The 22,789-nt window shown below is 40.9% G+C and overlaps 1 protein-coding gene across 1 annotated transcript in view; it reads right to left on the bottom strand.

Annotated features, from left to right (window-relative positions):
* The window catches only part of EPHX2 (epoxide hydrolase 2), a 128,803-nt gene that overhangs the window by 17,512 nt on the left and 88,502 nt on the right, over nucleotides 1–22,789 (bottom strand). Inside the window, exons 11-14 of the mRNA XM_033938446.1 lie at nucleotides 21,582–21,667; nucleotides 20,869–20,980; nucleotides 13,348–13,422; nucleotides 5,130–5,175 (exon numbers count right to left, since the gene is read on the bottom strand). Of these exons, the coding sequence (XP_033794337.1) occupies nucleotides 5,130–5,175; nucleotides 13,348–13,422; nucleotides 20,869–20,980; nucleotides 21,582–21,667 (319 nt within the window). The remainder of the gene's footprint in view (nucleotides 1–5,129; nucleotides 5,176–13,347; nucleotides 13,423–20,868; nucleotides 20,981–21,581; nucleotides 21,668–22,789) is intronic.

Here is a 22,789-nt window from a genome sequence, read left to right as displayed (position 1 = left end):
CTGTTGGAAAATGCAGAGGAGAAATACCCGAAGGAAAATGTCCCCACAGCTCGCCAGCTAAGCCAGCCGAGCCACAGCCGCTGTTCTTTAATTCTCCCTGGCCCTAGAAAAATACTAGAACCCACAGCAAAAAACAAAAACTGCCCGCGAAACAGCCCCAACAACACAACAATAACAACAACAGACAGGGTGGGGACCTCTACTGGTCTGGAGAAGCTAAAAGAAAGTAAATTAGCAGGTAAGAACTTAATTTCTCCTTCTTTAGCACTCTCCAGACCAGTAGAGGTTAATCTTTACAAATGGGACGTACCAAAGCAGTCCCTCTCACGGGCAGGACCCCCGCAGGGCTGATACCAGAACACGCTCACCGAACACTGCGTCCCGACGCGTCTAAACATCTACCCGATAATGTCTAACAAAGGAATGCAAGGAGGACCAAACCGCAGCCTTACAAATATCCACTGGAGGCACGAGCGACGACTCAGCCCAAGAAGATGCCTGACCCCGAGTGGAATGAGCCTTGAGAAACTCCGGAACAGGCTTCTGTCTCAGAAGATAAGCGGAAGCAATCGTCTCCTTGATCCAGCGTGCAATAGTAGCCTTAGAAGCGCCAGCCCCCCGACGAGGACCCGCCAGAAGGACAAAGAGATGATCGGATTTCCAGACTTCCTGGGTCCGCTGCACATAAGAGCGAAGGACCCGACCGACATCCAACTTGCGCAGCTGCCGTTGCTCAGAAGAGCCCTCCCGACTACCCAAGACTGGGAGGACCACCGATTGATTGACATGAAAAGGAGAAACTACTTTTGGCAGAAAGGAAGGAACAGGCCGCAAGACAACCCGCTCCTTAGAAAACTCCAAGAAGGGAGCCCTACAAGAGAAAGCCTGTAGCTCAGAAACACGCCTAGCGGAAGTAATGGCCACCAAAAAGACCGCCTTCAGATTAAGGTCCTTCAAAGAACAGCCATCCAACAGCTCGAAAGGCGTGCGCACCAAAACAGAGAGAACCAGATTGAGATCCCAAGAGGGAACAGAGAGCCGTAGGGGAGGCCTGAGCAACTTGGCCGCCCGCAAAAAGCGAATCACATCAGGAATGGCCGACAAACGCTGACCTGTCACCAACCCTCGAAAAGCCGACAGGGCCGCAAGTTGAACCCGGAGAGACCACCAAGCCAGGCCTCTATCCAGGCCATCCTGCAAGAACTCTAGAATGGTAGGCAGGGAAGCGCGAAAAGAGACCACTCCCCTCGCCCGGCACCACCCCTCAAAGAGACGCCAAACCCGCACATAAGCCCGAGAGGTAGAAAGCCTCCGGGACCCCAAGAGCGTAGAGATCACCTTATCTGAATATCCCTTCTTACTAAGGCGACCCCTTTCAAGAGCCAAGCCGTAAGACAGATGAGAGACGGGTCGAACATGGGAATGGGACCCTGTGTCAGAAGATCGTCCAAGAGAGGCAGAGGAAGAGGATCCGCCACCAGATGCCTCACCAGATCCGCATACCACGGATGTCGAGGCCAATCCGGAGCCACCAGACCCACCAGACCCGGATGGTGAACAATGCGAAGAAGTACTCTGCCCACTAATGGCCAAGGAGGGAACACATACAACAGCCCCTCTGTTGGCCACGGTTGGACCAGAGCATCCAGACCCTCGGCCAGACTGTCCCTGCGACGACTGAAGAAGCGGGGCACTTTGGCGTTGCCACTCGTGGCCATCAGGTCCATCAGGGGCTGCCCCCAAGCCTGCACTATCAACTGAAAAGCCACGGAGCCGAGACACCACTCTCCTGGATCCAAGAAGTGACGACTGAGGAAGTCCGCCTGAACATTTTCTACCCCGGCTATGTGAGAGGCCGAGAGGTCCAGAAGATGGGACTCCGCCCAAAGCATGAGCCGAGCCGCCTCCTGCGCCACCTGAGTGCTCTTGGTGCCCCCCTGACGATTGACATAAGCCACCACCGCGGCATTGTCCGACAGGACTCTGACTGACTTGCCCAACCAAAGGGAGCGGAAAGCTAACAGCGCCAGACGGACCGCTCTGGTCTCCAACACGTTGATCGACCAGGAGGCCTCCTCCGTGGACCAGGTGCCCTGAGCTGAGTGACCCAAACACTGAGCCCCCCAACCGAGGAGACTTGCATCCGTAAGGAGCACCGTCCACTGCGGGAGATCCAGACCCACCCCCTGAACCAGGTGAGGGGTCCGGAGCCACCAACGCAGACTGCAGCGCGCCACGCCTCGAAGGGGGACAGGAACCTCCAAACCGTGCCTCTGGGGTGACCAGTATGCTCCGGAGCAGAGCATACTGAAGAGGACGCATGTGGGCCCGCGCCCACCTCACCACATCCAGGGACGCCGCCATCGACCCCAAGACTTGGAGGAAATCTCGCGCCCGAGGACACCGGGACGCCAAAAGCAGGCGAATCTGAGATTGCAATTTGCTCACCCGGGCCCCTGGAAGGAAGACCTTCCCCAAGGAGGTGTCGAACAGAACCCCAAGGTACTCCAGACGCTGAGCCGGGACCAACCGACTCTTGGAAAGGTTGACCACCCAGCCCAGCGACCGGAGAAACTCCACCACCCGAGCCGTAACCCGGGAGCTCTCCTGCAACGACTTTGCCCGAATCAACCAGTCGTCCAGGTAGGGGTGCACCAGAATGCCCTCCGAGCGCAAGGCCGCCGCGACGACCACCATCACCTTGGTGAACGTCCGGGGAGCCGTGGCCAGACCAAAGGGAAGCGCACAGAACTGATAGTGCCGACCCAAGATCGCAAAGTGAAGGAAGCGCTGATGAGAGGCCCGAATGGGAACATGCAAGTAGGCCTCCGTCAGATCGAGAGAAGTGAGAAACTCCCCTGGCTGAACCGCCAGAATGACCGACCGCAGAGTTTCCATGCGAAAAGAGGGAATCTTGAGAGCCCTGTTGACCCCCTTCAAATCCAGGATGGTCCGAAAGGTCCCCTCCTTCTTGGGCACCACAAAGTAAATGGAGTACCTGCCGGTGCCCCACTCCGGAGGGGGCACTGGAACAACTGCCTTGAGATCTAGCAAGCGCTGAAGGGTCTGGCGAAAAGCCTGCGTCTTTCAAGGAGTCTGACATGGAGAGGCTAGGAAAAGGTCCGGCAGAGAGCGGGCGAACTCCAGGGCATAACCGTCCTGCACCACCTCCAGGACCCACTGATCGGACATGATCTCGGCCCATTTGGGGAAAAAGTCGCGCAGCCGGGCCCCCACTGGAACCAAAGGGGGCGCCGGCAAGGAGTCATTGTGCAGGACGGGAAGCGGGGGAACCGGCTGAGGGATTCCCTGCCCCCCGACGGGCCCCCCGAAAGGGCTGCATGCGCTGGAAGAACTGACCCCGGGAAAACCCTGGAGCCGGGAAAGAAGCAGCCCCACGCCCAGGGCGATACTTGCGAAACTCCCGCAAACGCCCCCGGGCAGTGCCACCCCGAGACGCAGGGCGGGCACGGTCCTCAGGCAGACAGGGCACCTTTGAGTCCGTCAGAGACTGAAGCAACTTATCTAATTCCTCCCCAAACAAAAAAGAACCCCGCTTAGCTTTGGACACAGCATCCGCCGACCAAGCGCGCAGCCACAAAATACGCCGCGCGGCCACGCCAAAGGCCATAGACTTAGCCGAGATCCGCACCAAGTCATAAAGAGCATCTGAGAGGAACGAGGCAGCCATCTCAATCTTCGCCACCTCCTGATCCACCAAAGACCAGTCATCAGACTCCCGTTCCAGGACACGCTCAGCCCACCGAAACACGGCGCGAGCCACCAGCCCCCCACAAATAGCCGCCTGGACCCCAAAGGTAGAGACCTGAAAATTTTGCTTAAGAATGTTCTCCAACTTGCGCTCCTCAGAGTCCCGCACGGCAGAACCACCCTCAACAGGTATGCCCTTAGGCGAGCTTAGGCGTCTTGCGGGTCTCCCTAGGCTCCCGGAGGCGCCTTCAGGCCTGCCTGGGGAGCATTTTTTTTTTAAAAACGTGCATCCTGATTGGCTGATTAGACAGCTGTAGGACGCCTACAGCTGCCTAAAATCGGGACGCACTTTTGGAGAATCAGGGCCCAAGTGTACATTAAAATATGAACACAACATATTACATTATCACTTGATAATTCCATAACAATATATAACTAAAAGATTTATATCCCACCCCCATCTCATATCTATACATGAATAATATAATTCCAATGTATATTAATCAATTAAATTATGCACATTAATTTTAAAAAGTAAACCTTTACTAGCAGTAATTGTTATTGAGGTTTGTTTTAGTTTCTTTTACTCATCTTTTTATGTCGTTTCATACTTTATCTTTTTCTCCACTATTTCTTCTGTTTTTATCTTCGTTTCCCTCCAGTCTCTTGCACCTTACTCTGCCTCTAACTCTTCCCTTCATTTTTTTAACTCCTTCTAGTCATTCCCTCCATTCTTTTTTCCATTCTCTTTCCAGTTTTTCTTGGTAACTCTTCCCGTCTTATTTTACAACCATATACTGGAATTGTATAAATACAGTCAAGGCATGATGACAAATACTACTGCCTATGCCACATGATTCAAAGTAAACATCTTATAGCACTGCAATAAGGGGAAGAAATGCATAAGAACTATTGGCAAGTAGTAGTAACAGCAGCAGATTCAGCAACCTTGACTGGCACATATACGAGTATATAAACCTATCCTGAAAAGAGCTCAGGCCAGATCTAATAGAGAGTTAAGATGTTGGACATGTTCCCTGAAGCAAAGAAAACATTAAGATAGACTTCAGGAAAATCCACTGCTTATTCCTGAGATTTCCACAGTTTGTTACAATGGGAACAATGACCTTCTAATAAAAAAATGAATCCAGGATACTCATGTGTTATGAGTAAGTTCTATATAGCCAAGTTAAAGGATGTTCCTACTTCATATGTGTACATGTGTTATATAAACTGAAAAGGCAGAAGCATTCTGAAGTCTTTAGGAAAACCAAGGTGTATACAGTAACCTGCAACTTGGAGTATGCATAAGGTAGTAGAATACTGCATTGAGATAATAATCAATTAGAGTACTTTTCATACACAGAACTTTCAATCTCATACTTTTTAAAGATGACATGCAAATAAGCAATTCTTACCTCTCTGTTGTACATTAGAAGTAGTCAAAGGGACCGAGAGGCGATCCTGAAAGAAAAGAACATGTTCATTGTTCAGTCATATGTGTTAACTTCAAAATGTTTTCATAAATCACAAACTTTTTAGTAGCAATGACATTCCTTCTATATTCAATTGATACATATGCAGAGTTGGTCTGTGATGGAATGTATAGGAGTAAACATACTCCCTTACAAGGTCACTTAAGAGGACTAGCTCTAAAGTGATCAGTCAGGCAGGTAGTTCAGCCAAAGCAAATGCTAAGAGTAGGGACAAATGATGGAGGCCCAGAGTAGGAAAGAACAGCCCTCTAGCCTATAGAGTACATCTCCAGCTTATGTATGAATGACCAAAAGACTGGCCAAGGTAGAAATAAGTTCTCACTGCAAATTTGTGATTTTTTTTTTTATAGCCTTGCAGAAGCCACATCTTTTCCCCTTTTAAAACTGAATTCCATGCTAATAATCCCAAGCTAGTCCCTTTTGATAGATTATGTTAATGTCAGATGCTTTACGTTAATTCTTGAATTTCCAGACCTTTAAAAACAACAAGATTATGGATATATATTTGAAACAAGCCATTAAGAGAGACTTTTGCTTCACTTTATACTTTGGCCTAGCTGTTTCTGTGGAGAATCTATCTACACCTGATCCTTCCCATGTTATCACATGGCCCATATTTCATTTAAAATCTTTCAAATAGGGGGGCGTGGCTTAACGCAAACACAAGATGGATGTGTGATCGCGACGCTCCTCTCCAACTGGGCAACTGATATCAAAAAAAAATTATCTTATTGTTATTGATTTCAATGGTAAACAATTGTATTTAAAGCTGAAACTTTGATAAATCAAATTTGATATCCTTCTGATGAAACTTGGACAAGGACTGAGAAGGAAAATACCAAAGTAGGATCGCCGGTTTTTTTTTCCCTCAGCACTGAAGCAACGAGATATCGGGGGTGAGTGGAGCTAAATGGAACTAGAGGGAAGAGAGCTGGCAGATTAAATATTGCCCTATTCTGAGACTGCGACAAGAAATGTGAGAGGGTAATCAAGAATAAAGATTGCCGGTTTTTTTTATTTTTTTTTTTTAGCGCTGAAGCGGCGCGACAACGGGGGCGAGTGACTGACAGTGCTGGTAAAATTAAATCTAAAAAAAGATTTGACTCGCCGTGGCTGAACGGAACCTAGAGGAAAAGAAAACTGTTGGATTGAGTGTTGTCCTCCTCCACCGAAGCTGAGACGGGGCTTGAGAGAGGAGAGCCAGAGGAAAGGATTACCGGCATTTTTTTTTTTTTTTTTCAGCACTAGAACGGCGAGGCACTGAAGACAGATAACTGACAGTTGCTCCAAGAATACTGTGAAGAAAAGATTTGTGCCTGTTTAAAGATTGTGGTGATCTGACATTGATTTACCCGACGACAGAGAGAAAAGGAGAAGAGTTTTGGACTGATGTCAGTAGAATGCTGATAACTGTCAATCTCTAAAATATGGCGGTTTGAAATAGCCTTTCTTGCCAGTATTGAAGTGAAACCAGATCCTGAGAGAGGAGTGTTCATTCTCAGTGCAAGATTGAGGCAGAGAAAAAAGAGAAAAAAAACGGCTGAGAAAATTTCTATTTCAAAAGATTGAATGAAATCCTGAGAGTGAAAGGCTTAAAAACCTAAGAAACCAAACCTAAACCTAAGAGACAAAACCTAAGAAAGGAAAATTTAAAATTTTTTTTGATATTTCATCAATGTTTTTTCTTCTAAACTGATATAACAAGATATTAAAGACAAAACTACTTGAATAGTGACGTAAAGAGGTTTTTGTATCATCTAACATCTGTGAAGAAAGTAAACTCCACGAAAAACAACAATATGGCAACTACCAGACAAAATAAAAATGAAGCTGGTATGTCAGCAAAAAGACAGAAGCAAGATCAAGTTACACCAAGTAAGATCCCACTTCCTACTGAAGAACCTGATATATTGAGCAAAGCAGAAGTTATGGAAGAATTGAGACAAATTAAACAAATGATCAAAGAAACTGTGACCAACATGGCTGGAATGAAGGAAGAAATTCTAAATATCCATAGACAAATGGAAGTAAATAATTAAAGAACAACTGTCTTAGAAGAAAAAATGGAGGTTATTGAAGGTGAAGCAAATAGATGCAAAAATGATAGTCTGGAACTGAATATATTGAAAGATCGACTGGAAGATTATGAAAATCGAGGAAGAAGAAAAAATATTAAACTTTTTGGAATACAAGAAAATTTAGAGGGGAAAAATGCTATACAATTTCTAGAAAACTTAATTCCTAAAATATTACAACTGGACTTAAAACAACCACTAGAAATAGAAAGGGCGCATAGGATCCCAGTAAAAAATGTAGAAAATAAAGGCAAGCCAAGACCACTAATATTCAAAATGCTTAGATACCAACAAGCATTAGAAATATTAAATGCTGCCAAGAAAGACAAAAATCTTAACTACAAAGGATCCAGAATATGGTTTTTACCGGATTTTGCAAAAAACACAGCAAATAAAAGAAAGAGACTATTAGACATGAGACCTCAATTAAAAGAAAAGGGTTATAAATACGGACTATATTACCCGGCAAAAATGAGAGTTTCATCTGGAGACAAATCTTTGTATTTTGATGATCCAGAAAAACTAAAAGCCTTTCTTTCAAACTCAGAACCTATGGCATTTTAACATATAAACTTCAAGATTGGTTTTGTTGACATTGTGAAAAATTATAAAAATATGAGAAATTGAAATACTGAAGAAAGGAAAACATGAACTAAAGAAAATACAATAAAAATATAAAGAGAAAAGTATAAGATATAGGGAAAAATATCAATATCATATTTAATATATGTTTAAGATATAAATTTATGAAGCAGATTATAATAATAGGATAATATAATTTAAAAATTGATGAAAGAATAAAGATACATTAATGAAATATTAAGAACAAAAAATGATTAAAAATAGTAAAGATTAATATAGTTAGATAGAAAGGGATAGTGATTGAATGTTGGTTGCCTAGGGGGGAGGGGAATGTTCGGATTGCTGTTCTAATGTGTGTCCTTAAGCAGTCATTATATTGGGTGGGAAAGGGAGGGAAAATGATGGGATTTATTAGAATGATTAAAGAAAAGATTAATAAGGGATTGGATACTTCAGGGATAAATATGTGTGTCATAGAGAATAATTTTTGGATTTTAAATATGAAAGAAGAAGGGAAGATGATTATAATGAGAAATATTAGAATATATAATGTCTTTTAAGATATACTCTATTAATGTCAATGGCCTGAATCATGTAATCAAAAGGAAAAAAGTATTAACATTTTTAAAAAAGCAAAATGCGGATATTTATTGTCTGCAAGAGACCCATCTTAGTATAAAGGAATCACAGAAACTAACGGGTGGGTGGATAAAGGAATGTTTTTTTGCTCCAGCAGAGGGTAAAAAAGCAGGGGTAGCAATTCTTATAAATAAAAAATGTATGGCCAAGATTAAGGTAATAAATTCAGACCCACATGGAAGATGGATACATATTGATATAGGTATGGGAAATGATACCCTGACGTTGTTTAATATATATGCCCCTAATTCGAATCAATCAGAATTTTTTAAAAAGTTACAGAATATGTTATTACCACTGGCTGCTTCTAATTTAGTGGTGGCTGGAGATTTTAATGCTGTAATGGATCCATTATTGGATAAAAAACCAGGTAAAAGTATAAAATCTTTAGGTTTAGATAATTTGGTTCAAGCATGTGATTTGAAGGATATATGGCGTATTCTTCATTTTAATGATCAGGAATTTTCATTTTGTTCACAGGTTCATAAATCATTTTCAAGAATAGATTATATTTTTGTTTCAACAAATAAAGTGCAACAGGTGATTAAAGCTTCCATAGATCCTATTATTATTTCGGATCATGCGGGAGTATGGATAGAATTACAATTAGATCAATTAGAGAATGGTAGACCTCTTTGGAGATTTGATAATGCACTGCTTGTGGATGACAAATTTTTGGAAAATTTTAAAACACAAATTAATGATTTCTTTCAAATAAATTTAGTGGAGGATACATCTATTGAGAATGTATGGGATGCATTTAAAGCAACTATGAGGGGTAATATTATATCATATTCAGCTTTTATTAGGAAACAGATTAAAATACAATATATAGAATTAGAAAAAGAAATAAAAATATTAGAAGCTAAATTGGTAAGTAAATGGGTATATGAAGTTTTGCAAGCTCTTTTGAAAGCAAAAGGTAAATATAATGAATTAACTTCAAAAATGATAAGAAGAGATTTGTTTTCCAAGCAAACAATGTATTATGGAAATTCTAATAAGGCGGGAAGATTATTGGCAAATTATCTTAAAGTAAAAAAAAGAAGAACTAACATTAATGGAATAAAAGATGATAATGGTATAATAACAAATCAAACAAATATAATATTAAAACAATTTCTAAAATTTTATAAGGACCTGTATTCTTCCGAGCCTTATTTGGAGAGACAAAAAGATGGAAAAAATTTTTTAGATTCTATTAATGGACCTAAAATCCCTGATCATATAAAACGGAGTTTAGATGAACCTATATCATTAAAAGAATTAGAAACAGCATTGAGATCTCTTAGAGTTGGATCCGCTCCAGGTGGTGATGGATATACAGTAGAATTTTACAAAACATTTCAAAATGTCCTTTCCCCATATTTACTAAATTTATATCAGACACAACTTATAAAAGGTAATATTAAAGGTACTATGGCTGAATCAATAATAATTGTTTTACCTAAGCCAAATAAAGATCCTACTTTGGTTTCAGACTACAGGCCTATATCTTTGATAAATGTGGATAATAAACTTTTGGCGAAAATTTTGGCTTTGAGATTAGCCAAAGCTCTCCCACATATTATAGATATGCATCAAACGGGTTTCGTTGCTAAAAGACATTCCTCTAATAACTCTAGATTATTGTTTCATATGTTAAATTTATCAAAAAAAATGGATGAACCGACTTTTACAGTTTCACTGGATGCAGAAAAAGCGTTTGATAGGATAGAATGGAATTTTATGTATCAGGCTTTAGAGTGGTTTGGTATAGGTTCTGGATTTATACAAATGGTAAAAACTCTGTATAGCTTCCCGATTGCAAGATTAAATATTAATAATAAGATATCTGATGGATTTCAATTGCAGAGGGGAGTTAGACAGGGTTGTCCTTTATCTCCTTTGTTATTTGATGTTGTATTAGAACCCTTATTGTTAGCAATACAGCAAACAGGGGAGATACAGGGTATTCCATATTCAGATATGGAATATAAAATTTCGGCTTATGCTGATGATATTTTACTTTATTTGAGAAATCCAGAGTCTACCTTATCTTCTTTATTGAAATTAATTGATAAGTTTGGCAAATTTTCAGGTTATAAAATTAATTGGAATAAATCTGAAATTATACCTTTAAATATACATTGTGTAAAAGGATTATTTGACACTTTTCCATTCATATGGAAAGAAGAAGGATTTAAATATCTTGGCATTCAAGTTAAAAATACAATTGAAGATACTGTAAAAGAGAATGAAAAATATATATTAAAAAAAATTACGGAGTTATGTGAACAATGGAACCCATTACATATTTCTTGGTGGGGAAGAGTTCAAACTATTAAAATGATGATGTTACCTGTAGTTTGCTACCAAATGAGTATGATACCTATTTATTTTCAGGGGTCCTTTTATAAAAAGCTTAATAGCATTTTAACAAAATTTCTTTGGCTTGGTAAAACACCTAGAATAGCTTTAGTAACTTTGCAAAAATCAATTAAGGAGGGAGGGGTAAATTTTCCAAATTTCTATAGGTACCATCAAGCCTATATTCTACGTCAGGGTATGTATTGGATCCTCCCAGAACTTATGGATAATGCACCGGATTGGTTGTATTTAGAATGGCGCCTTATGTTTCCCCTAAATTTAGCTCAACTTCCAAGTATCAACATGCCTAGAAGATACAGAGAAAATAAAATATTAATGGATACTTGGAAAACGTTGAGATTTATTAGTAAATTAACACCTATCCCAATAAACAAATCAACTAATCAGTCTTTATGGATAAACTCCAAGATCAAAATTGGCGGAGCTCAAATCCTTTGGAAGAACTGGATTATTGCAGGCATTAGATCTCTAGATGATGTTATTTCAGAAGGTAAACTGCTGGAATTTTCACAATTGCAACATAGATTTGGTCTAAGTAAAACACAAAGTTTTAAATGGTTGCAATTGAAGCAGGCCATTCAGGTTGGGTTCCCTGAATGGAAAACATTGAATAATCAATATAGTTTAAAGTTCTTATGTTTTCAAGCAGACTTCCTAGGACATCAAGCCGCATTGTGGTATAAATTAATATCTGGATATTTGAAAAAAAAACCAAAAAATGGTCTAAGAGATATTTGGAGCATTGAGATTAAGCATCAAATTAATGCATCTCAATGGCCACTAATTTGGTCTTGGAGAATGGGATGTACAATGTCAGCATCTATGAGACAAACTTGGTTCTTTTTATTACATAGAGCTTTTTGGACCCCTACACGTTTGCAAAAATTAGACAGTTCTAAGTCAAATAAATGCTGGCACTGTAATCTGGAACCAGGGACGTTAGATCACTTACTGTATCATTGTCCCTACATTAAAAGTTTTTGGAATTCAATTTGGCCACAAATTAATAAATTGATGGAAAATCATATAGCAATATCATATGATACAGTGTTATTTGGAATGATGATGAGAAAAAAAAGTCAAATTTCACCAGAAAATAACAAGCTTTTATTAATCATGACAGGGGTTGCCATTCAGCATATAACCAACAATTGGAAGAATTATAATAACCTAAATTATACATTTTGGTGGAATACAATATGTCACATATTCAAAATGGAAAGAGCAATAGCAATACAAAGAGGGACATATATTAAATTTATAAAAATATGGGGGCCATTGACAAAATATTGTAATGAATAAATAGTAGGATTTTTCTTCTTCTTTTCTTCTTTTAAATATCTTTATTATGACACACATAGAGGGGGGGTAATGAAAATAATTTCTACATAATATGTTATAATATATTATACAATATGTATTGTATGAATGAGAAGTAATAGAAGGGTTGGGGGAGGGAGAGGGGATAAAAAATATATTTAGAACATAATGTATTAGATATAAAAGTGTTATTGTATATTCATCAATTATATTTTAATATGTTGTACACTTTTTGTAAAATTTGAAAATAAAAAATAATATATAAAAAAAAAAAAAATCTTTCAAATACTGCCTTCTCAGTGAACTATCCAAAGTGATAAACAGTACTCACAGCTGCACTGATTATAATACATAAGAACAAAACATGGACTGCATTAGACAAGCACCCAGGTGAGTATAAGCCCTAAGATAAGTGAATCTCTAAATACCTCTAAACAAATAGGAAAAGGGGACAATGTCTGGAAAGCAATATACACTAATGATCAAAGTATGGGAAACAAGGTTCTGAATCTAGAGGCTGTGATGTTAGAGGGTGAATTGGATTTAGTGGCAATCACATAGATGTGGTTCATGGTAGAACCATGACTGGGACATAGGATACTGGGTTATAATCTGTTCAGGCAAGACAGGGTAGGAAGAAAAGGAGGGGGAGTGGCGTTATATGTTAAATATCATATTAAAGCCACACAATTGCTATCCATATGAGAGAGGCACTTGCCACTCTACATATACATTCAGTGCCATTTACTGCTGGGATAACAACACTAAGGTCTCCTTTAACAAAGGTGCGTTAGTATTTTTAGCGCACGCACCAGCTTAGCGTGCGCTATAGTGCGCGCTAGCCGAAAAAATACCATCTACTCAAGAGGAGGCGGTAGTGGCTAGTGCATGCTATTCCGCACATTAAGGCCCTAATGCACTTTTGTAAAAGGAGCACTAAGCATATGTATTATATTTAAATATATACTGCAGCTGTTTAAGAAAAAAAAAAAAGCACAGATCACAGGTGTTTCAATATTGACCCAAATACAGTTTCCTTTTAGAATGTCCCTTATTCCCAATGAAAATTATTTCTATTTATCACAGACCAATCATATGCTTTATGAAACCAATGCATATCAGCTTACAATATAAAACAGGCACTTTTTACTTACTTCTGCCTTGATTCCTCTGAACATAATTTTGAATGTCCTCTCCAAGCATTCTTCCAGTTCCTTCTCTGCAGGACCCTTAAAAACAGAACCACAGATTTTTATCACTCTTTCTAGAAAGAGCACTCCTAGACTACAGAATGTTGAGGAACAATACATTGGACTTCTAAATTTAGCTCTCTAAGTTAAGCTCCTAAATTTGTCCCCTATTTTCAAACAGGAGCCCAAGTTTTCTGCACCTAAATTTAGGTCTTCCATTCATCTTCTTCGATTTATGAGCCTAATTTAGGTGTGTTTTGCTGAAAGGTCAGTCCTAAGCCCGTTCTCCCCACCCTAAATCCACCCTGTTGCCATCCACTTTATGTTCCTAGCAAAACCAGGTGAAAGCCTGGCTCTTGTCTTCACCCAAGCCTTTAATACATAGGGTGATTGACAATACACTCATTCTGCACCAGGACTAGCATGCTACACACTAAAGAATGACACAATGACAAAATTAATCACTGCTCCTGCCCCCGCCGTGGATAACCGTGGGAAACTATCTCCTTGTCATTCTTTAAGGCGAGAGGGAAGAATCAGAGTATTCATGGGCACAACCACTGACCCTCAAAAGACTTGCATTGAAGAATGTTGCTGTAGAAGGATCAGGGTTGAGACAGACACTAAAGAATGACACGGGATGGTTTCCTGCAATTATCTGCGGGGGTGGGGAGGTGATGAATTTTATTACTGTGCCATTCTCTACTACACACACTAACTAAATCAGTTCTTTATATCTTGTTTAACTGTATAATCAACTTGCCTTCAGTTTAGCTTCCCAATTGTTTATCCCAACAGATCACCCAATCTTGTCCCCATCTAATAACTACACTGGGTCCTTCGGCTACAGTATAAGCTGTATTGCAGAAAAGCATTTTTATGATATCTATGTTTTCTGAATATTCTGATGTGTACTTAGTTGTTCCATAAGTATTATGCTGATGACGTATCTCTCTTACTTGAATTTCAGTGCTATTATAAGTATATTTTCTGGACCTATTTTATAGTAGTCCTATTTATAGTAGTCCTATTATAAAAGTTTCAATTTGCTAATTTTGAGGTTTACCTCACTCAGTGTATTTGTTTATATTTGGTCTTTTTACTACTGTTATGCTGTTAACACAAAGTTGAAATGTATTGTACCGGCTGTAGAAATGGTGAATCTCTTCATAAAGGCAGTTAATGGACCTTTATGTATCAAGCAATGGATTGGTTTGGTATTGGATCCGGATTCATACAAATAAACCTTGTACAGTTCCCCTTCTGCCAGATTACATATTAATAATACTTTCTCAGAATGTTTTCGTCTGGAGAGGGGAGTTAGACAAGGGTGCCCATTATCTCCTTAGCTTATTGATATTGTTTTGGAATCCTTGTTATTGGCTATTCAACAGGCAAGGGAGACTCAAGGTATTCCTTAAGCAGTTTGGGAATATAAGGTCTCTGCTTATGCAGATGATATTTTGCTACATTTGAGGAATCCTGAAATTATCATTCCACATTTACTAGATTTGATTGACAGATTTGGGAAATTTTCTGGATATAAAATAAATTGGAGTAAATCGGAGGTTCTTCCGCTAAATGTACACGGCCAAAAGCATTCGCAATGTTTTTTATAACCCAGCACCACTTTTCTTTGGGCACTCGTTTGTTCCTTTTAACGCTGTTTGTCATAACACATTATCTACCACGGACCCCTGAAGAAGGCGTGTTGTCCGAAACACGGACCGTGTCGGGTCCCTGGTTTGGTAATAAGGTTGTATATACCATTAAAGTTTGAAATAAACAGTGCCTGCATCTTGTACATAGTCTGCAGTTGTTTTGGGATTTTTTTTTTTTTTCCAAAAGCATTATTTGACACATTCCCTTTTCTTTGGAAAGAAGAGGGTTTACAATATTTAGGTATTTGGATTCAAAAAACATTGGAAGACACAATGAAAGTAAATGAAAAATCTTTATTGCTGAAGGTCACAGAAATGTGTGAGCAATGGAACCCCTTACATCTTTCTTGGTGGGGGAGAGTCAAACGGTTAAGATGATAATTTTGCCTGTGGTTTGCTACCAAATGGGTATGTTGCCAGTTTATTTTCAGGGGTCCTTTTATATGAAATTGAATAATATTCTCATTAAATTTATTTGGCTAGGTAAAACAGCTCGTATTGCTTTAGTATCTTTACAAAAACCAATTGCGGTGGGTGGGGTAAATTTCCCAAACTTTTATAGGTACCATCAGGTCTATATTCTGCGTCAGGGTATGTATTGGATCCTTCCTGAGCTTATGTAACATCTCCCTGATTGGTTGTACTTAGAGTGGCAACTTATGTCCCCATTACGGTTGTTTCATGTGTTGAGTATTAAGTTACCCAGTTATGTTAAGGACTATAGTATTTTATTTGACACTTGGAAAACCTTGAAATTTATTAACAACTTAACAGATATTCCAGTAGAGAAATCCACTTATCAGTCCTTATGGTTAAACTCCAAGATTCAAATTGGCGAGGATCTTCTGGAAGCATTGGATGCATGCAGGTATACGTACAATGGATGATGTTTTATCAGATGGAAAAATGCTTGATTTTTCACAACTGCAACAATCATTTGGTATTGCAAAGTCTCAAATTTATAAGTGGTTGCAGTTGAAGCAAGCCATTCAGAAAGGGTTCACCGATTGGCAAAATCTAAAAAATCATTATAGCTTGCAGGTCCTGACTTCCAGACGGATTTTCTAGGGCATCATGCCACTCAATGGTATAAATTATTATCTGGTTATATGAATAAGAAACCAAAAACTAGTTTTAGAGACATTTAGAGCATTGAGATAAAGCAGCAGATTTATGCGTCTCAATGGTCACGAATTTGGATTTGGAGGATGAGATGTACAGCGTTATTGATGAGACAAATATGATTTTTCTTATTGCATAGAAGTTTTTGGACTCCAGTTCGGTTGCAGAAGTTAGATAGTTCCAAGTCAAATCGATGCTGGCACTGTCATGTAGACATAGGAACACTGGATCATCTATTGTTCTATTGTCCTTTGATACTCAACTTTTGGAAATCTATTTGGGGACATAATAACTTGATTTTAGAGACTGATTCCATTATCTTATGAAATGGTAATTTGTGGGAAATTATTATCCCGTAAGCCAACAATAGACATAAAAACAGACGGTTAGGGATTATGACTGGGATAGCCATTCAAATGGTCAGAAAGAATTGGAAAAACTTTGATTGCTTGAATTTTAGTTTTTGGTGGCACTCATTATGACTTTGTTACAGGATGGAAAAAATGATAAATGATCAAAGGGGAAATACTAAGGTATTTCAATTAACATGGGGGTCCGTTGACTAACTTTATAAATAAATGATTAATTTATTAATACACTTCTGAGTACAATTTACACATCCAAAGGGTGGGTGGGTGTGTTGGGGATATCTTAGATTTTTATAGATGTTAAATTGGGAAAGGTTATTGAAGGAATTTATATACAGTGGAACCTTGGTTTACGAGCATAATTCGTTCCAGAAGCATGCTCGTAAACCAAATTGCTCGTATATCAAAGCAAGTTTCCCCATAGGAAGTAAGGGAAACTGCTTTTGGTTCCACCTCCTTCCCCCCCCCGAAGCTATCGGCGCTGCTCCATTCTCCCCCCCCTTGAGGAATCTGATGCTGTTCCAAACCCCTCCCTGCGAACTGGCTTCCCCCCCTTGCGAACCGGCATCCTCCCCCACTCGCATTTTGCCCCCCCTCCACCACGATCCTACTCCCCCCCCCCCCCCCCGAGCAAGTCAATGACACTTCCTTTACCCGACTTGGCACCAGTGCCGGTGCCTGAAGATTCTCCCTCTTCTGGCACGGCCTGTGCTGGGCGGTGCATCAGAGATCCTCCTTCTTCTGGTCTGGGCTGGGCTGGACTGGCTTTGAGCATTTGTGCATAATCAAAGCCTTCTGGTCTCGCTCTCAATCTCGGAGAAAGCGAGACCAGAAGGCTTTGAGCATGCGCAAATGTTCAAAGCCAGTCCAGTCCAGCCCAGCCCAGAAGAAGGAGGATCTCCGATGCACCGCCCAGCCCAGGCCGCGCCAGAAGAGGGAGGCTCTTCGGGCACCGGCACTGGTGCCAAGTCGGGTAAAGGAAGTGTCATTGACTGCTTGGGGGGGGGGGGAAGTAGGATCGCGGTGGAGGGGGGTCAACGCGAGCAGGGGGGATGCCGGATCGCTGGGGGGGGGATGCCAGATTGCGGGGGGGAGGAGGGGGCGCTCGTACAGCGAGGCAAGCTCGCTTTACGAGGCACCAAGTTTGCAAATGTTTTGCTCGTCTTGCAAAACACTCGCAAACTGGTGCACTTGTAAACCGAGGTACCACTGTATGTATATATATATATATATATATATATATATATATATGAATGTTATCTTGCATAGTCGTTTGGGTGGGAGGGGGGAAGTGGTTTTTCTGAAAGATGAATGTGCTTTTTCTTGATCTTTAACTGTTAATTGCACTGTTGCTGGTTTGGAAAATCAATAAAGATTATAAAAACATAAAGGCAGTTAATAAATCGAAATAAATAATACATAAAATAACGAGACGGATATCTATGCTGTTCATCTATGCTGTTCATGTTCAAGGGTATGTTAAAAGTGTAGAGTAGGTGGGACTAAGGCAGGCTTACGACTTGGACATTTTTCTGCCATAATCGAAGATTGCGTTTCACATCTTTGCTTTTTGTGGTCTCTGGAAGGGATTTTCTCCCCTCTGCTTGGACCCCCAAGGAGGCTGAGTCCGAGGCTCTGCCTCTCCCTTGCGTGCCCCACAGCACATGGTACATGAATACTCCTCAGCCAACCATCCAGCTCAAAACTGACATAATATAGTGGCAGAACAGTCTGAGGAGTCCATCCCAGTTGATTTTGAGTCAAATCTAGGGGTACTGAGGCAGATAGAGGCTTAAAAAAAAAAAAAAAAAGAGATTGTTTAAAATCCAAGATGGCCACCCACAGTGAATTTGCACCAAAAACAGCCCATAGGGGCTCCCCTAAAGTTTAAAAGGGGAAGGGGTTTAGAAGGTGGGGAATCCTAACTGGCTCCAGAAACCCTTAAAAAGACCTAGACATGGAACATACCAATTATGGGGTCAGAGCCTGAAATGATCCAGTTACATCAAGTACATTTCTTAAAGATGCTTGGTACCCTCTTTGACATATAGGGAAAAATGGCAGACGTGAAGTGAAAAGGCTCAATGGCCAAAAAGGTTGAGCTAAAAGTATACCAAACACACTTTGATGCTTTCTTGGGCAAAAAAAGGCCTCGAAGTGACTTGAAAGCCAAAAATGTAAAAATTGACAGAATTAAACCAAACTCTAAGAAAATATTGAAAAACAATAGAAATGAAGAATTATGAATAAAACAACAAGAAAGTAATATTGGAAAGGCATAAAAAAGGCTTCAAAGTTTGATGTGCTGAGGAGAGACTACAGAAAATATTAGTCCTGTGTGCCAATATCGGGCAGGAAGGCACCTGCAGCTGTTGCGCCTAACAACTGTAAATACAGTGGTACCTCGGAATCCGAATGCCCCAGAACTCGAATGCTTTGTAATCCGAACTTTTTTTTGTAGTAAATTTTGCCCTGAATTCGAACTCTGCTTTGGAATCCGAACGCCCTGCACATTGTATGTGTGTGCTTCTGCCCCAGAATTTGAATAATGCTTTGGAATATTTGTTAATAATTTACCTTAAAATCCAGTGTATTTACTGTTAAAATTTGAGTTTGTGGGACCCAGAAACAGATTAATCCAGTTTCTATTATTTTCAATGGGAAAAATTGTCTTGAATCTCTAGCGCTTTGGAACTCGAACGGGGTTCTGGAACGGATTAAGTTCAGATTCCAAGGCATCATTGTATACTGTATTCTGGTAGTGATGTACGGGAGTGTTAGACCACTTGCTAACTTGCACACTTGCTAACTTCACTGCATTTGCTGACTCTTCTCTATTTAGTCCAATGCCCTATATCAGGGATCTCAAAGTCCCTCCTTGAGGGCCGCAATCCAGTCGGGATTTCAGGATTTCCCCAATGAATATGCATTGAAAGCAGTGCGTGCACATAGATCTCATGCACATTCATTGGGGAAATCCTGAAAACTCGACTGGATTGCGGCCCTCAAGGAGGGACTTTGAGACCCCTGCCCTATATAAAGTAAATCATCATATACTGCTAGTCCATAATGAAGACCAGTAGGATCACCATAGGATACTTCACATTATTTTAGTTATGAAGTGTATTTTAACAGCAATTAAACAATCATCCAGTGTTATTTACTATGCAAGACCAAAAACCTGGACCACCCGAGATTCAGGACTGGGACCCAAAACTTTTCCTGTAAACACAGGCATGTCTCTGTGTGGTTTCTTCTCCCATCCAGTGTCTCTGTCTCCCTCCCTTCCTCCTATTTACCCTCTTTGAACTGCTCCCCTCTGCTTTCCAAATCCAACTCTAAAGACTGACATGGGTCTCAGGACTCAAGGATCTCCCATATGAGGAATGACTGGGTAAGTTGCAGCTGAACTCACTCGAGGAACGCAGAGAGAGGAGAGACATGATCGAGACGTTCAAATATGTCACAGGCCGTATCGAGGTGGAAGAGGATCTCTTTTTCCTTAAAGGACCCACGGCAACAAGAGGGCATCCGTTGAAAATCAGGGGTGGGAAATTTCATGGCGACACCAGAAAATATTTCTTCACCGAAAGGGTGGTTGATCACTGGAATAATCTTCCACAACAGGTAATTGAGGCAAGCAGCATGCCAGATTTTAAGAAAAGATAGGATTGGCATGTGGGATCTCTTCATGGAGGTAGCTAGGGGGTGGGCCATTAGTGTGGGCAGACTAGATGGGCCGTGGCCCTTTTCTGCCGTCATGTTCTATGTTTCTAAGGGTCCATGTTTCTGAAAGCGTTGCTTCTAGACCTACCGGTCTCACTCCCTGTGATGCAGGAAGTCTATGCAATAGGAGGGCGGTATTGACAAGCCTAGCACTGACACTTGCAGGAACATAGTCCTGTGTCAACATCTTTACAGCCGTGTTTAGGAAGTCGAGGACAGGAGCAAAAAGAGGATAGAAGGGAGGAAGACAAACACTAGATGGGCAAAGGAAGCCCACAGATAGATAGAGAGACAATGAATGGGGAGGGAGGGGAGGGAGAAAATAGAGATAGAGATGGGGCGATGCTGGATTGGGGAGGGGGAGAGAAGAGAGGCAGAATGGGAGAATTTTTAAAAGTACTGCCTGAGAATTTGTAAAATCCAAAAATCCAGACTGACCCAATCCCCAAGCAGTCCAGATTTTTGGACTTCTGCTGTGCAGAGAAAAATTCATCCATAAATTCCAACACTCTGACCAAAATCTGAATGTTTGTTGCAAACTGCATTTGAACATGATGACTTGCTGTACTTTCTTTTAGAAGTATGAATATATAGTTGGTCATACTTACCGGTTTTTGAAAGTAAAACTGATAATCAAAGATGGGGTTGTTTTTCAACTTTTCTACTTGATTGATCTTTGGGTCACAGGGAAAGAAGGGAGTATTTATCCCTGCTACTGCTCTAGAAACAACAACAAAAAAAAAAACACATTACAGAAACAGTTAGGTATAACAAGAGTAACAATTGTATTCTATCATAGTAACATAATATACCATGGCAAATAAACATCAACTGGACCAGACAAGTCTCATCAGCACTAGTGATCTATGCTATTAAGGATATATCCCACTGTTAACCATGGAAACTATCTCTTCTAGCATATACGACCACCTTTGTTGCCATCTTTAGTGTTTTACCATTCTGTGAAGAAGTTAGAAGTCAGGGGTTCAGAGCAGCAGGCCAGGACCAGAGAGGACAGGATTCAAATTTGGTTCCTCCTGCTGACTCTCCTTGTGATTTGGTGCAAGTTTATTTGCCCCTCCTCCCCCACTACCTCAAATACAACTTAGACTGTAAGCCCTCTGTGGCACAGATCTACCTATTATACCAAAACTGTAGCTCACTTTAGGTAAGGTCTTGAAGGCAAATAATTAATTTCCGAATCTTCCACATTATATCAGTGAGCACAGCAGTTTACAACAAAGTGTCAGAAAGCTTCCTTAATACAGTAAACACAAAGAGTTTGATATAGGACAAACACACAAATGAAAACGACTCTTACCTAACTCTCTCTGGGTAAAACAGAGACATATTCCATGTCAGAGAACCACCCCAATCGTGACCAATGAATGTAGCCTGTGAAATTCCCTAAGAAAATAACACAAGGTAAACAACAAAAATGATCAGAGATAAAGAGCAGTTAACATCAGGTAAGGATGTCTATTCAGCGAAAAGGCAAAAAAAATAAATAAATAAATAAATAAAGTACAGTACTGTGGCTCATTTCCCTGTATGCAATTTGTGTAATTAATCACATAAAGCAGTCTTAAAGAGAGATTATGTACTTACCTTGAAATATCTTTTTGAATAGATAGGCGAGATATTCTCCCAATAGCTGCATGCCATTTGCGCTGTGAATATATTTACAAAATTCTTCAAAGGTTGGCTGGCATCCAAGAAACAAACTTGGAGAAGCATATGCAGAATGAGACAGGCAGGCGAAGGAAGGACAGGGCAAGAGTCTAGTAGGCAGGCGAAGGAAGGACAGGGCAAGAGTCTAGAATGTCTCACCTATCTACTGGAAAATATATTATCAAGGTAAGGACATAACCTCTTTTTCCAGTGTAATAGGTGAGACATTCTAGACATGTGGGAGTTAGGAAAGAAAGAATGGTAAAAGGTAGCTACGGCCCCAGGACTTGGATCAGGGCAAGAAGGGAGGCGGAGGGGGGCCATCGGAGGCAGAGGGGGGCCATCAGAGGCAGAGGGGGGGCCATCGGAGGCAGAGGCAGAGGAGGCAAGCAGCTGCCCCAGGAGCACGGACCTTACCTGGTGGTCTAGAGGTGACGCGGAGCAGGTGCGATCTTCCTACACTCCTGCCCTGTGCAGAGCCATGCTGTGAGTTCCCTTGGTCTCACGAGACTACAACAGAGAGGTCGTCCAAGTGCCGATAATTGAAACGTTTTAGACGTTTCTAAAGGCATCTTAGGCCTTTTAACTAGAGATGTGCGTCCAGAGCGAAAAGGGGTGTTTTTCGAGGAGTGGTTAGGGCGGGAGGTGGGCCAACCAAACATAGTTGTCCTGCAGTGATAATCAAAAGTTTGATGAGAATGCCTAAACGGAACTTATAGGTTGTGACTTAGGCAATCTAAAAACATGTATAAGTGCTCAGAAGGTATCCAAAGAGACCAAATAACCACTGTAGACACAAAGTACAGACCCCTACACACACCCCCAGTGATCATTAACCCCCCCCACACACACACACAT

Source organism: Geotrypetes seraphini, chromosome 3 (assembly GCF_902459505.1).
Source record: "Geotrypetes seraphini chromosome 3, aGeoSer1.1, whole genome shotgun sequence".
NCBI classification, from domain to species: domain Eukaryota; kingdom Metazoa; phylum Chordata; class Amphibia; order Gymnophiona; family Dermophiidae; genus Geotrypetes; species Geotrypetes seraphini.
Note: the sequence above shows the minus strand (reverse complement) of the source record. Positions and strands in the feature narration are given on the sequence as shown.